The 20,445-nt window shown below is 38.1% G+C and overlaps 1 protein-coding gene across 2 annotated transcripts in view; it reads left to right on the top strand.

Moving 5' to 3' along the window:
- The window catches only part of Mid1 (midline 1), a 354,689-nt gene extending 335,046 nt beyond the window's left edge, over positions 1–19,643 (top strand). For both annotated transcript variants that reach the window (XM_071606505.1, XM_027946503.2), the window contains exons 8-10: positions 3,435–3,596; positions 9,186–9,393; positions 15,473–19,643. In XM_071606505.1, the coding sequence (XP_071462606.1) occupies positions 3,435–3,596; positions 9,186–9,393; positions 15,473–15,821 (719 nt within the window). In that variant the 3' untranslated portion in view covers positions 15,822–19,643. The remainder of the gene's footprint in view (positions 1–3,434; positions 3,597–9,185; positions 9,394–15,472) is intronic.
- Positions 19,644–20,445: the final 802 nt, after the last annotated feature.

The following is a 20,445-nucleotide window of genomic DNA, read 5'->3' as shown; positions in this document are numbered from 1 at the left end:
TTTGTGGGAAGATGGCAGTTGTCTTACAAGGCCCTGAAGTCCCAAATGTAATTAAGATCTTAGAATGAGACCCATTATGTAGGGAAATGCTTCTGATCCATTGTGAATGAAAAAAAAGTACAAAATTGAAAAACTCAATTAGACTTCATTATGGACTAATTATCTTCCAAGTTCCATTGTTGTTTTAGTAGTTTAAGCTGAATTAGGTGAGCATTGGAACACCCTCAAAGATGATAGAAAATGAGTTTGGAACAAAGTGAAGTTTTAGGCAGGATGATTGAGTGGGTGTTTCATAAAAAGATGAATAAAACCTGGTCACCAGTCCTGACACAGTGGGATGTCAAGGCAGAGACGTCTCACTTAAACACACTCAGCATCCAGCGCCATATGCAAGAAGTTAGATGGTACTGGCCTAAGACCAACACTAGCAATGCAATAATAGCACATGTTAAGTTACCCACTTACCTCCATCCCCCAAGAGAAAATTGCCAATAATGTTTTCTTGGCATTTTTAATCAACTGCTCAATTATGTCCTGGCAATAATAATATAAAGGTAAGATGAAACAGTAATAATTGTTAGTATTTATGAAAGTAGATTGCTTCAGTGTAAGGCTAGCCAATAAAATTTTAGTACTCAATAAACATTTTGTTCTTTTAATATTCAAGGAAAAATTAGTGGCCTCTTCAAAATAATCAGGATAGTCAGAGTCCCTTTTTTGTTTGGAAAAGGTTTCTGAAACATTAAATCTTCATTAAGATTTTGGACTGTAAGCCAAGTTTCAGTTTGCAACCATTTTAGACATCTGCTTTATGATGTTGCTGAAAGCATTCCCCACCACATTAAACCCAGCCTTGGGTTGTACAGTGATTTAAAGTTTATTGAAACATTTTTACATTTGCTTTCTTTGACCACAATGGTCACTGTATTGTAACATACGCAATTAAACAGGAATAGTGTAAAACCAGTGACACTGATAGGATTCTCATTTGAATCTACTGAATGCTGTTATTGTTTTTATTCAAGCCTGACTGCTGTTGACAAAGATCTGGGAATTTAACTGGATTATCCTAGGCAATAGAAAGGCTAATTTTTTGTTTTATTACTATTATATTAATATTATTAAATATTAAAGTGAGTTATAGGCCTGTTGAGGCTCAAACCTCAAAATGACCCTTCTTTGGTTAGGTTAAAATCTAATATTTCACTGTGTCACTATACAGAAGTAGAATTTATTGCAGACAAGTTCAAAGAAAAGGGAAAGTGAGAAAGACCCAAAAGGGATGTATCATAGGGAGATTCCCATGTTACTGTATTATTTTCTTTTTAGGGGAGGGTCTTAGATAAATGGGACTTCATAGGAGAATGCAGGGCTGAGTTTGGGAAAACTGGAAAAGAGTGGGTGGTACCTGTAGTTGAACTACTAAATCTCCAAACATACACACACAACACACACACATACTCACACTCACATACTCTCACACACATTCAAACTCGTTATGTCCTTTATGCTTGTTTTTTCAAATCTGGAAGTCCTCTGGTGAAAATGTTCACAGGTGGAAATGAAAAAGAGGTGACAGGAAATTCACAAGGCCAAGGATATATGTGTGTGTGTATAAAATATATCATATCATATATATGATATATATAATATATTATGTGATATATATGTTATATATATGTTCTGTCCATGTATATCCATATGGAGATATATATTTCCAAATACTCCCTAGAATATACCTGAAAATACTTTGCACTCAAGGTACAAATCATATGAAGTCAGTTTTCACAACTGACAAAATACAAATAAAAAGTTCTCATCTGTGAGAATACCAGAAATCATTTTAACTCAAAAGTTTGAGAAAGCATTTAATACAATTCAAAGACAGCCTTCAGGGAGTCTGTGCCTATCTTGCTATGTAAATATTAGTAGTTCAATGTATGTATGCATTTGTGAATCTCTTTTTTTTTCAGAAAGTTTTTATTAGATTCACAGAGGTAAAACAAAACAGCAACAAAAAAAAGAGAATAAGGGGAAGCTTCTTGAGAGCCTGGTAAGGTATAAGTTGCCTCAAGATCAAAGAAACTAATCTTTTGACTTGCAAATCAACCAAAAGGGAAGGATAGGGGAGGTGAGTTTGGAGACCTCAGGAAGTAAAGAGGTCCAGCCCTCTCCTAGGAACTGGTGGTGGAAATTCAACAGAAAGGAAACTTCATGACAGCCTAGTCACCAGGGGGCTGGGAAAGGTCCTTTTGTAGTGGAGATTGATGGGTGAAGAGAGGAGAGTTGGGCCTGATACCAAAAAGATGTTTCCAGCATCGGCCAGCTGCAAAACAAAATCAGCTTCCTTTTTCCTACATGTTCTTCCAAGTGTCATAAATCCTTGGCCTGCTCCTCAATCCACATCCTGCAGAATATAGCCAGAGGAGCAGTCTTCTCCATTCTGGAACCAGCCATCTCAAGGATGCAGCTGGTCAAAACTCCCTGTGGATGCTTTCCTAAGATCTTCACTGGGGCCTGAGCTCCCTATAGGTGCAGCTGCTCCAGGGTTTTTTTCATAATATGATTCCTGAGTTCACATTAATACAGCATCACAAACTACCCTTAGCTCTCCCATTGGAGATTGGTAGGGGGTTGACTGATCTCTCCTGGGCTTGCTTCTACATTGGCCTGGTGGTAAGGGTGTTCCTGTGCTTCATCAGTTGGGATGAGCACACTATACCAAAACTGTTGTCCCCATAGCAATGGCAGAGGTGCAACGGGTCAACAGAAACCCTCAAGGCCTTGCAGTGTCTCCTCTTTCAATTGGTACATTGTAAGTTTTGGCCTCACCCTATTAGGCAAAGCAAGTTACATGACTTGAGGCATATGTCAAAGGAAAGAACTATTCCCCACCTCTCTAGATGGAGCAGCTGCAAAGACACTAAGGGCTAGATACAGCAGGGTGAAGAACTGGAGGCAAAAATGCAATCCACAACATTTGTATTAGTGAAGTATGCTTCTCCATGACTCAGGTCTCCTCATGAGCTGTGTGTCTCAGAATTGATGAGATTTAGAATTTGACAACCAGCATGATTGGGGATGAGGGTGGAGTGGGAGGAATAAATGTTTGCTTTCACTTCATTCCCACAGCACCTAAAATCACACCATGCACATGTTTAGTGCTTAAGATTCCAAATAGAATAACTTTTGCTGCTCCAATTCACAAAGACCAGAATTTGCAATACAGCAATTCTAAGTGACTGGTCCATCCAGAGCACACAATAGGAATATGTAATACAGATTGCACCCCTATCATAGATAGGACACAGAGCACTCATTTATTGGGTGTCCCTTAGAAAAAGTGACTAAGCCCTTTACTTGCCAACTCTTTCAGATATCCTAAAACTATGCAAACATGGCCCATGCTTGCACCTATCTGTTTGACTTTACAGGTCTGTGTAATTCGGCTGATAGCTGGATGATCGTGCCCAACATCAAGCAGAATCACTACACGGTGCATGGTCTTCAAAGTGGCACCAAGTACATCTTCATGGTCAAGGCCATCAACCAGGCAGGCAGCCGCAGCAGCGAGCCTGGGAAGTTGAAGACAAACAGTAAGTGCTCTGAATTTAGCAGAGTTGTCATCTTGCATTTGCTTACCTTTCAGCTGACTCTGTCTCTCACTGTCCATCCTCCCCACCTCCCCTCTTTCTTTCTCCCTCCCTCCCCCGCCCCCTGTCTTGGACATCAGTGGCACCTCAAAAAAGAAAATACAGAACCAGTGTGGAGTAGTGGGATTTGCATCATCTCCCTCTGGGTTCCAAAAATGACTCAAGGCCTTTAAAGCTATGAGGCTGTTAATCTCTCAGCACTTCAGTCTTCTCTTTTTTTCATATTCAAGGAAATCATTCTGAAGGAGTTCTTATGAGAAATAGAATATATAGAGTAGGGGACATAGAGTAGGAGCTCTGTAAATGGTGGACAGTTTTCTATAGCAGGAAAGCAAATTAAGCTGGGTGTGGTAGTGCATACGTGTAATCTGAGCTACTTGGAAGGCCAAGGCAGGAGGATCATAAGTTCAAAGCCAGCTGGGGCTATGTAACAAGACCCTGCCTGTCTTGAAATAAAAATAAAATAAAGAAAGGGCTAGGGATGTAGCTCAGTAGTAGAGAGTAGTAGAGCTCCCCTGGGTTTAATTCCCATTACAGAGGTAGCAGGTGGGGAGAGGGAGAGAGAGAGGAAGGAAAGGATGGAGAAAAGAAAAAAAAGCAAATTCTCTGTTTTATTCAAGATGTCTGTCTAGGTATGTTGTTCTCAATCAGGGGCGATTCTGCCCTTTCAATTCCCATCCTGTCCAGGGGATGTTTTTGGTTGTCACAACTGGGGAGTGCACTACTGTCATCTAGCAGGTAGAGGCTGGGGATGATGGGAAGTATCCCATAATACACAGGACAGCCCCCAGTGCAAAGAATGATCTGGTCTATAATTTTGTCTCATGGTACTGTCATCTCTCTGTCTCTGTCTCTGCCTACATGTGTTTTGTTTTATCCTCTCTTTCTTTTACAGCTTTTTGATCTAGAAATGCAATGCAATGTAACACAGTACTTCTGTGCATAAGACCTCCTCAGAGAAAGCAAATCAGGGTGTATCTACATGACGCCATATTGTGCTGTTGCCAGCCAGTCTACAGGAACAATTAATTGCTTTCAAGAGGATCCCTCATTTAACCATATCTTTGATTTCTCAGTGCATTGTAGAACATGTTTTGGTCCTTAGAAGAACATCAAGGGATGGAACAAGAGCATTAGATTAAAAATTCACATAAAATCTGCACACACTGCAGAGGTCTATACACCCTTCCACCTGCTTCACCTAATGGTAAAATCTTACCTAACCTCGATACCTTTGCCATGACCAAGAAATTGATATTGGTGTATTGCCGTTACCTAAACTGTAGATTCTATTCAGATTTCACCATTGGTGTAACTAAATTGCTGTCCCAGCATCCAATCTAGAATCTCAGTTGCATTTAGTGTTTCTTCACTTGTAAAATGGGAATATATTAGTTTCATTTATAAGCTGTCACGAAGACAAACTCATAAATAATTCTCATAAGAAAACATAACATGATGGCATGTTTTTTATGGCCACATGACACACAGAACAATACTTGATGCACACTTGGATGGATAGTTTTGATTTGCATTTGAATGTGTATTTAATCCTTCAAAAGTATGTTTGAATACATAGTGTATTTGAGATACTGTGTAAGATGCTGAGAATACTATGAATCTTCAACTCCTTAAGATGTGTTCTCTCAAGGATTCACAGCATATTGGGGGAATGAAGCAAATAAATGCTTAGTTACCTTTCAGTTCATGAAGGAGTAACCATGTATATGCTGGATTTACAGGGGTGAGGGGCACCCCTGCATAGCCTTGAGCGCTTTTCCAGGTGGGGGAAGATGTATGAGAAGGAGGAAGCATTCCACACAGAGGGAATTGCTAATGCAAAAGCCCAAAGACAAGGAGATTATGTCGTGGAACAGAAAATAGATCAGTATGGTGAAAGTGTGGCATAGGTCGGGAGGATGGACAAGCCAGGATCCTGGAGACAAGAACCAGATTGTGAAACCTTCAATGGCCACTGGAGAGTAATGGTTTGTGGGGGGCAGGTTGAAGAGTTTAAATCAGAGAAGCAGGATGAACATTTCCATAAAACAAAGTTCTCTTGCACAGTGATATAAGATCTTGATAATGTTGATGATGGTGAATAGATTCCAAGGAAGGGACACTGACAGCTGAGCAAAGAAATATTGTAAGAGTTGTGTAAGTTGGTGGCAAGAATTGGGTCATGCCCTATACAAATATCCTAATGAATTAAATTCTTTAGTGAAGTAACCAGTAATTTCCTCCTTTACTTATTGTCCTTATTGAAGTAAAAGTCTGGCATTTGTGAAGAGTGAGTGGTAGGTAATTGGGAAAACTTCTTAGCTACAGGTAGCATTTGCTCTTTGAGAATGCAGGGGCTGGGCCTCACTGATGCTGGCTGGGTCATTCCCTGCGTGTGAGTAGCCAAGAGTGTGAGCGGAGACAAGCAAGATATTTCTGGAAGTTTTTTTAACATTACAGGTCCAATCTTTCTGATGGCAATAACATTCTGATATTCCTCAAGGGCAGGAGGTCAAGTAGATAGTTCTTTGCCTTTTTAAATGATGAGCACCATGATGGAGTTTCTTCCTGTTCTGCCAATTAGCTTCTAATCAGTTTTACTTACTTTTATCTTTCAGCTTTAAAAGCTATCTTTTTACTTTTTCTTGTCTTAGTCCATAGTTTAATCCCTAAAAATTGATGGCATGAGCATCCCTTGGAACATTTTTTTTAAACAAGACAAGCCAAAATTTAAACTACATGTGTAACTACATGTAGGTCCTTACAACCTGTGAGGTACTACTTACTTTGCACTTGAGGGTCTTCTTATCCCTCCCCCCCTTTAAGTCTTTTGGATTTGTTTTTTATATGGAAGAAATCTAAAACAAGAATCAGCAAACCATAGCTGAAGAGCCAAATCTGGCTCCCTGATTTTGTACAGAAAGTTTTATTGCCATGTAGCCATGCCCATCCACTTATCTGTTGTCTACAGCTACTTCCTCACTACAATGCTGAAGCTAAATAGTTACCAAAGAAATCACATGGCCTATACAGCTGAAAATATTTACTATCTGGCCCATTGTAGAAAACGTCTGCTGGGTGCTGATGTTATGCTTGTATCCAAGTAGCCATTGGTAATCCTTTGGCTTACCTCCATATGACAAAATGCATACTGTCCATGCTTACTGGATCAATTTCTCAGCCAGCTTCATGTGATGCCCCAGTCAGAATTTTTTTTTAAATATCTTTTTAAAGATTCATTGACACGGTTTCTTTGTTTATTTTTCTGTGGTACTGAGGATTGAACCCAGTGCCTCACATGTGTGAGACAAGCACTCTGCCATTAAGCCACAACCCCAACCCACTCCAGTCAGATTTACCAAACTTTTTCTTGCAATCGTCAGGGAGTTGCATGTTGGGCAGAAAGGCCACCCAACTGCAGTAGTGGCTGTGCAGTTTTGATACTGTGGTATCTGCATCAGGTTGTAACTAATTTCCTGCCTTTAAATGCCTTGTACCCTATGTGGTGTTGAATGACAGGCAATAATACAAACCAATATTGAATTGTCAGAGAAAAAACAGCTATGACAAAATGTCCAAGTATCACTCTGCCAAGATTTTTTAATAGTTAAATCTTAAAAATACAAATATGAATAATGAAGTAGAAAGGGTCCTATTTATTATATATGTGAATAAGCTCAGGAATAGAAAACCTTAGTGTTACTATCATATTTTTTCCCTGATTTTGTGACCTGAAATTTTTTTAAATAAGGAGTAGTGTTTATTGATGTATGCCACTGTTATTTTTGTAGTTGCATATGTGCAAAAATATTGACTTAGTCTTTTTTTGTATTTTTTTTATTTTATTTTTTTGTATTTTTTATTAGTTGCTCAAGACAATACAATGATCTTGACATATCATACATTTGATTCAAATGGGGTATGAATTCTCATTTTTCCACGTGTACAGATTGCAGGATCACATTGGTTATACAGCCACGCGAAAATTTTACAATTTTATACTTATTCTAAACTCCTAAGAGTAGTTTTAAAACTTTTATTAGAGATTTGTGGTTATACATAGCAATTGGGTTCATCCCAAAACTCATACATGCATGAAACTATATTGATTCATGCTTCCCGCCTTTTACCTCCCCCTTTCCCTCCAGTCCTCCCTCCTGTCTCTCTACTAGACTCTTCTACTAGGCTTCCTTTCGCTCTTCTATTAATTTGTATTTGATTGGTTCTTTATGTAATCTTATCCTTCCCTCTCCCTTTCATTTGTTTTGCTCTAGCTTCCACATATGAGAAAAAACATTCGACCTTTGAGTTTCTGAGTTGGGTTAATTTCATGGTTTTCAATTTTTAGCAGTCTCAGAATAATGTAAGCCTTTAGATTATTCTACATGTTAAGATGTGACATCTTGATTTGTTTGGTTTCTGAAGTTTATTGAGCACAAATATGTTTTAGGCCCAATTGAATATGGTACTTATTAAAAATAAAAAGTCTCCATTTTCTCTTTCTTTTGAGGACACTACACAGAGCCAGTATGTACCTGTGCTGCTCGTATTCAGCAGGAATCCTTGAAGATAGTCCATACCATGATCCTTGCCCATACTGTTGTTGTACAGTTAGTATAGTACCACAGGATCCCATCTAGAAGCTAGAAGCTCATGGACTAGAAGCTCATGAAGGGAGGGCCATGTTCTAATTCTTACCTTGCTTAGCATTATACTTTATGCAGGGTTGCTGCTCCCTAATTATATTTTGAATGTCTTGAACACTGTAAGCAAATGTCTTTGAAAGTTATTTATTTATTTTTATTTTATTTTTTAAAATTTGTTTTAATTAGTTATACATGACAATAGAATGCATTTTGACATATCATGCATGAATGGAGTATAACTTCTCATTCTTCTGGTTGTATATGATGTAGAATTACACAGGTCATATAATCATATATGCACATACGGTAATAATGTCCAATTCATTCTACTATCATTCCTACCTCCACACCCCTCCCCTCTTCATTCCCCTCTGTCTAATTCAAAGTATCTCTATCCCCCCCCCCCCTTATTGTGAATTAGCATCCACATATCAGATAAAGCATTTGGCTTTTGATTCTTTGGGATTGGCTTATTTCTCTTAGCATGATATTCTCCAGTTCCATCCATTTACTGGCAAATGCCATAATTTCATTCTTCTTTAAGGCTAAGTAATATTCCTAAATTCGTAAGCTATTATGAATTGAGCTGTTATAAACATTACTGTGGCTGTGTCACTGTAGTATACTGATTTAAAGTCCTTTGGGTTTAAACCTAGGAGTGAGATAGCTGGGTCAAATGGTGGTTCCATTTCAAATTAAAAGTTATTTATAATGCTTAAATTACTTTAAAAATGTAAGATATAGCTTTGTCACAGAAGGCATTATTCAGAGAGGGATGACTTATTCCAGTTTTATAAATCTGATTATGAAAATGTCATTGTTCATGTTCAAATAAACAGTGTTTTTCCATTTCCTTTTTTTGTTTGTTTTTTTAACTTGTTTCTAGGCCAACCTTTTAAACTGGATCCCAAATCTGCTCATCGAAAACTAAAGGTGTCCCATGATAACTTGACAGTAGAACGTGATGAGTCATCATCCAAAAAGAGTCATACGCCTGAACGCTTCACCAGCCAAGGGAGCTATGGAGTGGCTGGAAATGTGTTCATTGATAGTGGCCGGCATTACTGGGAAGTAGTCATAAGTGGAAGCACATGGTAGGCAACTTTTATCTATATTCTTCCTGTTATTAAAAGGCAGATCTCATTCTGTTCTTTTTTTTTTTTTTTGAAAGAGAGAGAGAGAATTTTTTAATATTTATTTTTTAGTTTTCGGTGGACACAACATCTTTTATTTTATTTTTATGTGGTGCTGAGGATCAAACCCAGCCCCCGCGCATGCCAGGCGAGCACACTACCGCTTGAGCCCCATCTCCATCCCTCATTCTGTTCTTTGTTAGAGCATCAATTTGTTAAGCATCCATCCTGAAGAATCAAATGCAGAAAAGCTGTATCAGTTAGCTATTGCTATAATAATGCTACATAACAAATACCCCAAAGTTTAGTGGCTTCAAACAACAACCATTTATTATTGCTAACTAACACCCCCATGTAGGGGTTGGCTGATCAGAGCTAATCTCAACCAGGCTTTGCTTGAAGCTGTAGGTTGGTACTAGGCTGGTTCTGTGTCTCTCCAGCCTCCTTGGATGTGTTGGCCACCCACATAATGTTCTTCTCAAGGAATCCAAGAAGGCAAGCACATTTCAAGCCTCTGCTTTTATAATTTCTACTAAATTCCTATTGGCCAAATTAATATAGCCAATCCCAAAGCCCACAGAGGCATGAGGAGGGAGTGAATATTTGCCAAGCAATCATCTAACCCACTCCTCAGCCAATAAGGAAAAAAAAACTTGTTATTAGTGTGTGTGTGTGTGTGTATGTGTTTTTAAGTTATGGCAGGAATTAGAGGCAAGATCATTGAGTTCTGGTTCCTGGAAGAGCTCTGGTATCTAAATACTGTTCTTTGATGCCTTAAAATGCAGGTTGGCAGACTACAGCCCCTGGGCCAAATATGGCCCAAAGCCTATTTGTTTGGTTTTTTTTTAATGTAGTTGTAGATGGACAGCATGCCTTTATTTTATTTATTTTTATGTGATGCTAAGCATTGAACCCGGTGCCTCACACATGCTAGGCAAGGACTATGCCACTGAGCTATAGCCCCAGCTCCAAAGCCTGTTTTTATAAATTTTTAAAAAATGCATTATGGGGGCACAGTTATACCCATTTATTTACATGTTGTTTGTGGCTATTTAGGGGCCACAGTTATACCCATTTATTTACATGTTGTTTGTGGCTATTTAGGGGCCACAGTGGCAGAGTTGAGTAGTTAAGACAATGATGTGGTTCACAAAACCAAAAATATTTTCTTTCTGGCCTTTTAGAGAAAAAAAAATCAGCCATTCCTACTTAAAAACATTATTCTTCATTATTTTAACAAAACTAATTTTTGTTACCTTGTATGTTTTGTGATTCAATATTAGAAAATTAGTGCAAATAGTAAAGGGCAGAATGGGTGGAGGTGAAGCACTGATTATAGGCTTTTGTGAATAATTTCAAGAGTTCTGTTTCATCTAGCCCAGTGACCTTAGCCTGCTGGGTTCCCTAAAACTAAGTGCCAAAGTCAGGGAGAAGTCTACATTAGAATTAGCTAAGACTGCAAAGTTGGCCTTCCCTACGCCATAGCCACAAACTCCATCCCTTACTTTGGCCATCTGTCTCATAAATGCAGACTTACTATTGATCAAAAAGGGACCTATTTTGCTTTAATTTAACAAGCCCTCATATGGTGCAACTATGTGCCAGGCAAGGCACTGATCTAAGCATTTTACTCATTTTTTCATCCTAACTGCCCTACAAAAGTTGGTATTGATACTATCCCATTTTCACAGATGAAGTGACTGAGGCACAGGCCCAAGGTCATGAAACTCACAAGAGATGGCAGAGACAAGAATCCACAATCAGGGGTCAAACTCTCAGCCAGAGCTCCACAAATATCATCTGTAAAAGACCCAGACACTCAATATTTCTGGTTTTATGGGCCAATTTTTGTTCCAAGTCAACTCCTTAGCTCTGCTGTTGTGGTGGGAAAGCAGCCACAGACAGTACATACATGAATGGGCATGACTGTGTGCCAATAAAATTTCATTTATAAAAATCGGCAGAGGACCAGAGTTGATTCCTGCCTTATAATTTGCTGATCTGTGCTCTTAACCACTGTGCTATGCTGCTATTTACAGCATATTTGTGAAATGGCTTAATTACTCTTTTTTTTGGGGGGGTGGGTACCAGGAATTGAACCCAAGGGCACTTAGCCACTGAGCTACATCCCTGGCCCCTTTTTGTATTTTATTAGAGACAGGGTCTTGCTGAGTTGCTTAGGGCTTCACTAAGTTTCTGAGGCTGGCTTTGAACTTGCGATCCTTCTGCCTTCACCCTCTTGAGCCACTGGGATTACAGGCATGCACCACCATGCCCCACAGGGCTTAATTACTCTTTAGAGCTTATAGTAGTATATACTTACTGATAGCTTCATCTGTGCTTTAAAAATAAAACCAATGTTGAAAACTGTATAACCTGAAGATGGTGAGTATTATAACAGTGTTTCTTTTGGTGTAGGCATTGATAGAACACTTCTCATTTTAAAAAGACCTTTCAATTCAAATCTATGAAAATAATGCAATATGTGTCTTTCCTAGTGTGGGCAAAAATCAGCTTGGGCATCCCATTTCTCCCAATAGTGGTACTATTACTGGATGAGTGAGTAGATTTCATTTATTGTAATCCTCATGATTCTCTTTGCCTAGAACATTTTCTTTTCTCAACATCCTGTCTGAAGGTGGAGGGCAAATTCTTCACCATACTAGGCTCTGGGCTAGGTTGGCATTTGCAATTTTTAGCTGCATTGGAGAAAAAGAAAAGCACAGAGGAAAATACCATGAATGTACTTGCAAAAAGGCAATCATTTCTAGTTAATTAATGTGCTATATTAATCTGGGATGAAATTCAATGTCTAAATGATTATAACCCCATTAATAATTATTTCTGATAAATGATAGTTGATCACTATGATCTCATTGCCATTGATGAATAATGCTGGAAATTCCACCAGACCACTTTAGTTCCATAAACACAGATCAGCATTACCTTTAAAACATCCTCCAGATGTCAAAACTAACTCTTGAGGGGGAAAGAAATTCTACAATTAATTGCTGCACTTTGGATCTTTACAAACCTGTTTGTGTCAATTTCAGAGAAATCCTCATATCAAGAATAGTTTCATATTTCCTGGGAGGAATTAGCAAGGAAGGGGTTCCTCTACTATTAAATGCTTGTGACACCTTGACTTACAATAGCTAATGACACATATATTTTCTCATGAAATATAGTCCTGACTTTAAATTAACGTGTATGTTATGATCCGTGCAATGGGGCATGTTAACATTGCTCTGAGAAACATAATTTTTATATTTTTTTAATTCTCCATGTCTCACTGCACAACTTAATGGAACATTACATTGTGCTTGCCCCTTTCAAGCTCAATGGAATTATGTACATAGTTTTACAGATTAATGATAATATAATGGTATTTTCCTTTGCCTAATGGACTATGCACTTGGTTATTTTCTTATTCTCTAATGCTGTTAATGTGCACTGGGTGTTTTATGAAATGGTGTTAACTAAACCTATAATAATGAGTTCATGCCATAATTACTAGACCAGAAGTCAAAAGGGCAGCAGAAGATTTCTGGAGTTTGCTCCTAATTTTAACCTTCTCTATATTTCCTATTTGCTGAATACAGCCATCCCTGATGTAGCTACACAGAATTCAGTTAAGGTTCAAATGGGAAATAAACATAAAAATTCTTTAATAAAAAATTAATATGGTATGTAGCAACACGAAGGAAACAACACAGATGTGGTTATTTTGTGATGCAAATGTAGTTCCCACATTATCTGAAAACTGGAAATAGCGTCTGCCAGGGCATACAGAAGATCACTGGGAGAGATATTTTAAATTGCAAAATGAAAACCATTTCAAAGTATATGAGTTAAGACTTGGCAGATTAATAGAAGTCAATCAAGGTGCTCCATGAAGGAAGGGAGTCAAAAGTTATGGGACTGTAGCACCCTGGGAGTACAAATCAGCTGGTCTGCTACTTTATGCATGGAGTCACCATGACTGGCTGCCCACTACTGAAGCAGGTGTTGCCAGGTGCTCAGCTGAAGCTTCCACAAGCCTCATATCTACTGTCTACCATCAGAACAGAGTTCCCCTCCTCTCACAGTTTCTGCATCTTGTGCAAGGGCGTTGCAATAGCAGAACCTGACCTTTGGATTCTGGGAAATGCAACCAAGAATTCTCTCTACAAGTAGAAGAGGATCAACATGAGGGAAGACAGGATGCGGGGTTGACATCACAGATGGGCTGGCACATTGATTTAATGGATGATGCCATGTTTTATTAAGTTTCATTTGAACTCCCTACTCTTAAAGTGACTGTATTTTAACTCAACATCTAATTTTTAAAAGAATGTCATTTTAACAAAGACCAATGAATTTTTCCCCTCTTCACTGGGTAAGGTACCATATGTCAATATCCAATTACACTGGCTTCTGCTATAACATATTAAAAGTTGAACTATGAGTCATTCACTCTATTAAGAGTGATGTGTTTTGCTTATCTTAATAACTGTGAAATGCTTTGAATATTACAGGTTAAAGGAGATTAAGAAGCTTAGAACATTGTAGAAAAAAATCTTAATATTTTTAGTTTTGAACAGTGAGAGCATTTAGGATAACTGGATATCTCTCCACTCAAAGATATTTTTAAAATTTAAAAATATTAGGAAATATAATCAGGAGAGCTCTTGGCAGTGGTGACTTGTACAATTTCTGGTGAGGGACGGCATTATAAAGTGTCATAAGTTTGTGGCCTTTTGAGTCATCCTAGGTTCAAATTCTGATTCCAGTACTTACTGTTAATGTGTCATCAGACATTATAATGAAGTAATAGTTACTGAATATTACATGTCAGGCCTTGGGCCCAGGATTTAAAATGCATTTTTTTTCTCTTTTACCTCTTAAAATAAGCTTGGGAGATGGAGACTATTATTGTCCCAGTGTTATAGATGAGAAACTGAGACTGAATGATGACAAGGGATTTATCCTCATAAATGGAAATCATTCTCATCACTTGCCTTTGGCAAAGTGCATTCAAAGTCATGGAAAACTACAATTGAAAAATTTAAAGAAGATCAAAAGGACAAGTCTAGGTTACACTGTCCAATATCATAGCCATAAACCACATGTGGCTATTTAAATAATTATCTTAATTAAAATTAAATAAGATGCTCCTCCACTTATGATGGGGATACATCCTGATAACCCCATAGTAAATGGAAAAATATCATAAGTGAAAAATGGATTTACTACACATAATCTACTGACCATCATAGATTAGCCTAGCCTATTTTAAATGTTCTCTGAACACTTAAATTAGCTTACAGTTGGGCAAATTGATCTAACATGAAGCCCACTGTATAATTAACTGCACAATTTATTGAATGTATTTCATGGAAGAGTACAGGAACAGTTGCTTCCCCTTGTGATCATGTGACTGCCTGGGAACTGTGGCTCACTGCCCCTGCCTGGCTTTGCAAGAGAAGATCATACTTCATTTGACTAGCCCAGGAAGACATCCAAACTCAAAATTTGAAGAAAGTTCCTAGTGAATACATATCACTTTCACACCATTGTAAAGTTGAAAAATCTTTAAATTGGACCATCAAGAACCATCTATAAATTTATAGTTGAGTTCCTCAGTTTGACTAGCCAGTTGAGTGCCTGAATAGCCCATGTGGCTCCTGGCCACCGTACTGAACGGAACAGAACATTTCAATCATTGCAGAAAGTTCTATCTGTTGGTACTGGTAATTCATGAGAGAAAGTAAAACAACAAAGTATGTAGTGAAGATTCTTTTGCAGTGTTTGAACTGAAAACAAGACTGTGGACAAATACAATGGCCCCTTTCTGCCTACAGTATGTTTAGGAGAGAAGAAGATGAGGAATACAGGTGTTGGGGTTCTTAGCTAATCTTTCACTTAAAGAGAATGAACAGAGACAACAGATGATCACATTTTCATAACCCCATGAAAAAAAATTGACCATAGAACAGGTTAAGTACACACACACGCAATGTCATTCACTGTTTTTGTTGTTGCTATTTTGTCTCTGCAGGTATGCCATTGGCCTTGCTTACAAATCAGCCCCAAAGCATGAATGGATTGGGAAGAACTCTGCTTCCTGGGCCCTTTGCCGCTGTAACAATAACTGGGTGGTGAGACACAACAGCAAGGAGATCCCCATCGAGCCAGCCCCCCACCTGCGACGCGTTGGCATCCTGCTAGACTATGATAATGGCTCCATCGCTTTTTATGATGCTTTGAACTCCATCCACCTCTACACCTTCGATGTGGCATTTGCACAGCCTGTGTGCCCCACCTTCACCTTGTGGAACAAGTGTTTGACGATTATAACTGGTCTTCCTATCCCAGACCATTTGGACTGTACAGAGCAGCTGCCGTGAGCATCTGACCATATGAAGCTGCTTTCCAGGAGTAACAAAGTTTGAGGCTATTATTCACTATTTAGGGGATTAAGAAAGCACAGGTTTCAAGAGTGTGATTAAATCTCCCCCAAACTGTCCATAAATCATCTAAAATAGGGTTCAAATGGGAGATTTCTTTTTCTTTTACTGTGTTTTGTATTAAGTACAGGCTTTAATAATTTTTTTTTGTATTTAGAGGAAAATCTATAGATTATTTATAAAAGAAACATAATCGGGATTACAACTGTTAGGAATGACTTGGTTTTGCACATTGAGAGGCCCATAAGTTTGCCAGCTCTTTACAACTTTTATTTCATCACTGTCTATGGGCTTGCAAAAAAAGAAAAAGGAAAAGAAAACAAAACAAAAAAACCTTTTGTAGATTTGTACGTTTATTCACTTTCTCACATAATATTTCATACTGAGCCCATGGTAGGTCCTGTCACTTTGACAGTGCATTACAGAATATGCAGCTATTTTAAATACAAATAATTTTTAACCTAGTAGGGAAACAAACAGGCTTTCTTACTATGGTGTAATTTGAAGTATTTTAACTGTGATGTCAAAAACTTGTGGATCAACTAGAATAGAGTAAGAAGGAGAATGGATAAAATTGACTTTGAATTGAACTTTGAACCTCAGACTTAGCCAGGGCTCAATCTTTACTCTCTGGTGGTTGATGGGATAACTTTGGGAAGAAAGGTTCTGAAACCTTTGGCCATACATAACCCTGCTTCTCACAGGGCTAAGGATTCTGGGCTAATATTATGAATGAGATTGCAATTGAAAATAGTCACTTTGAATCCTACAGATTATTCAGAAATTTAGGCTGATTTGTGTTTTCTCAGAAGCAGGATTCTGTTTGATGATATAATACTATTTTATCCTTTTAATAGTTTTTTTAGGCATATGAAATTTCTTTACTACATTTAATAGTTGTCCTATTTCCCCTTTCCCCAATTGATTTTTTTCCCTTTTCTCTGGGGCTGAGGAAATAAATAAACACAATCTGTCACGAATGGCAGCACACTTTGAATTGATTTTGTTCTCTAGGACATCAGCACATGGCCCTGATCACAACTACCATGTCCAAAAATAAGTCACTGAAAAACACTTAATATTTATGAGTTAGTAATAGCAAGGAACATTGCATAAAACACTATTCACTAGAATATATGTCTCAAGTTATTATAAACAAACATTAATTAAACACATCTTGAAAGATGTAGAAGTCCCTCCATATTCTAGTATAGTAACATAGAATTGTAAAACAAAAAGAAAGAAACTCACTATTTGCATGCAAGAACCTGCAAATAGAACCTGCTAATCAACTGTCAGATGGGGTTCTTTGCATGCTGCTCTGACACATTGTAATGGTCCCTGAATTAAGGCTTTCTGGAGCGGTCTTTGGACTGGAAGTTTGCTATTGGTTCTACCTTGATGAAGGGCATGACTTCTAGAAAGATTTGTGATGGCTAAAATATTTATCTGGGCTACTGAGTCAGCCAATAAATAAACAGACTGGTAGATTTAGGCATCATTTTTAGTAATTTTGCTTTTAACCAAATCAATCGTTTCTCTGAAGTCAATAGACCCATTGTTTTAGCACCACATGGCCAAAGGCTTATGTGATTGCCAAACTGGACTTTGAGGGAGACCAAGCCAGCTTCCTGTGTCCTTTTGTCTCTTCCCTGGCAGATGCTGTCCTTTTTCTTATTGGATAAATTCTATATATTTACTACATTATTTATACCCAGATGAATATTTTGATAGCTATGTAAGACAATTACACATCTAAGAAATAGACACCTCAATGAAAAAAAACGAATCATTTTTTGGCAACTAAATGTTTTTTCTTTTGTTTAACAATGTAAAACAATGTGTATTTGCCTTCCCTGAATAAATAGAAAGGGTTCTCTCAGTAATTTTTACATACATTTTGGGTTACTGGATAATGGATATTTTAATGCACTTTGTACACTTACAGGTTCTGAATATAAGGGTCTAAAACTCAGTTTCTGAGTTTTTAAAACCATGGTCTCCAGGTACCAATAAATGCTACAGTTTGCCTTATGATGTTAACAGAAAGCATTTACTGGAAGGACACTATTTCCGTGAATATAATGTTTTTCAATATAAAGATGTTACTACTCAAGTTTTCACTCCAAGCTGTTTAGGGTATGTTTTGGCTATTTTTATAAGGATAAGAGATTATGTTATAATTTTGTTGTGAAAGTCTCACTTTTGGCTAACTTAAAACCATTGTGGATGTAGCAGCTACTATTTCCAGGTTGTCACATTTACAGGAAAATATGTATATGGTGAAAGGCCACCGTGTTTTAATTACTGTAATGGTGTAGAAAAAATTTCCATGTGGATTTTTTTGAAAGTCTAAAAAAATATATGCTGTAAACATTTGCTGCAGTATAATAATGCATTCTCTTCAAATGGATTGGGGTCACAATATTTTATTTTACTTTTTTGAGGTCTTCACTTCACCGGAAGCATTTCAATATAGGAGCAAAAGAGATGGCAGTGCCAATTAAATGAATACAACAAAATTGACATGGCACCAACCAAAGTTACAAGGGCTGGCATCATGGTTGTATGATAGCTCAGTATCCCAGAACCCTGGGCTCAGAGAGGCCCTAAGCTTGGTTCAATGCTCTTCTGTCACTGTCATGAAATTCTTAATAATTTTTGAACAAAGGGCCTGCATTTTCACTTTGCACCGGGTCCTGCAAATTATGTAGTCAGTCCTGATAGCAGAACTCAGAAACATGGTACCTCTCTTCCTAGTGGATAGAAAGAAGTCTGGATCCAAAGTGGAAAATTGCTGGCTGTATCATTCAAGTAGGAATCTAAATGGTGAATTAAGATGAGGGTGGACTTAGGCGAAGATTTTCTTTCCAGCTTTAAAGAAAGTGACTTCAAAAACTGACTGCAAATATGGATGATGGTTTCTGCTGGACAAGAGGAGATAGCCTGAATCAACAGGCTTTTAATTATGGTACTGCTATATTGACCTTTAACTTCTGAGGAACTGATCTAGTGCCCTCTAGTCAACGTGGAATTCCATCCCAGCTCCAGGCACATTTGCAACTGCCTGCAGAGACACATGCCTATGTGCTCACAGACATGTATATTTGGTGTTGGGAAGTTGACATCTGGTCTGCCTTCATGAAATACCAAAAAGCACACAAAGACAATGACGACGGCAGGAGGAAGTTTTTGAAAATAGTGCTCCTCATTCTGCGCTCTATTTTACCCCCCAGGAGACATTTGGCCATGTCTGGAGTCAATTTTGCTTGTCACAACTTGGGGGACGCAGTGCTACCAGCATCTAGTGGGTAGAGGTCAGGGATGGCATTGAACATCCTGCAGCTCCACCACCACAAAGAGGTATCTGGCCCAAAATATCACTTGTTTCCAAGTTCAAACGTTCTTGGTTGTTGGCCTTTTTGAAATGCAAAACTCTAATGCATAAATACATTTTAATATTTCTATAATTGATTCAGTGCCTGATATACCAAAAAAAGTGGACGTCGTCAATTCAAAGGTTCTCTGCAGTGACTCCTTCAAAAATGTTTACGAACTACTTAACAAAATCTGAAATCTGTAAAATAATCCAAGCCTGTGTAAATGGGAATCACTGAAAAGTATCATGATTTGGAGGAGCTTAGTTTGGGAATGAAAAATTGTTTTTCTTTACTCCACCTTGCACTGGACAAAGTCACTCCTTGGTACTTGAATCACGCTGCCACGCCCTTAGTCCAGACTATTCTCTTGATTGCTGTTGCTTCCTGGTTCAAAATAAAATCAATTTTGTGGCACCGAAACAGATCTCTGCCTATCTCTGTTGCCTTTTTGCCATTTTATGTGTTCACATTTACAATTTTTACAAACTTCTGATTTCCCTTACAATTTTGCGAGGGTTCATTTTCTTTAATATCTGAAACTGTTTCATATCTGCCCTCAGCCCATCTTGAGTCAAAAAGATACTTTTTAAAAAAAGACTAAAAATACCCCACAGGCAATTTTAAAACAATAAAAGATAAGTGATTAAGGGATAGAAAAGGATAGAAACCTAGTGCAAAGATTGCTTGAAGTTTAGTCTCAGAGGTGGGATAGAGAAGGGCAAAGTAATGACCATCAGCAGAGGAGTGGTTGTCTTTACAAATATAGTCTAGAACAGTTCCAGCAGATGGTCCATAAATAAATACATGCCCACTCCCATCCCAGGATTATTGGACCTGACTCTGGCATCTTGGAGATGCAAGCCCTTTTTACCTAGGTCTACGCTGTCCACTGGGCCCCAGCATTAAGACCACTGTGAGCTTCTTCAAAAGGCCCACTCTACCTCACCCCAGGTCTGCTGGTCAGAACGTCTGGAGGTGTGACAATATGAGTTCTAACCTGCACGGCAGGAGATTCTAATACCAGCAAAAGTTTGCTGGGCATAGCTCTGGAGAGATTTTTTCAGTCTCACAGCCCATATAAAAGAGGCACTAGCAACCTGAAATGGATATTCAAGGCAAAATGTGCTTTAGAGGCAGCATGATGTAATGCAGTGATTCTTCACTTGACTTTGCATTAAAATCCT

Source organism: Marmota flaviventris, chromosome X (assembly GCF_047511675.1).
Source record: "Marmota flaviventris isolate mMarFla1 chromosome X, mMarFla1.hap1, whole genome shotgun sequence".
NCBI lineage: Eukaryota > Metazoa > Chordata > Mammalia > Rodentia > Sciuridae > Marmota > Marmota flaviventris.
Note: the sequence above shows the minus strand (reverse complement) of the source record. Positions and strands in the feature narration are given on the sequence as shown.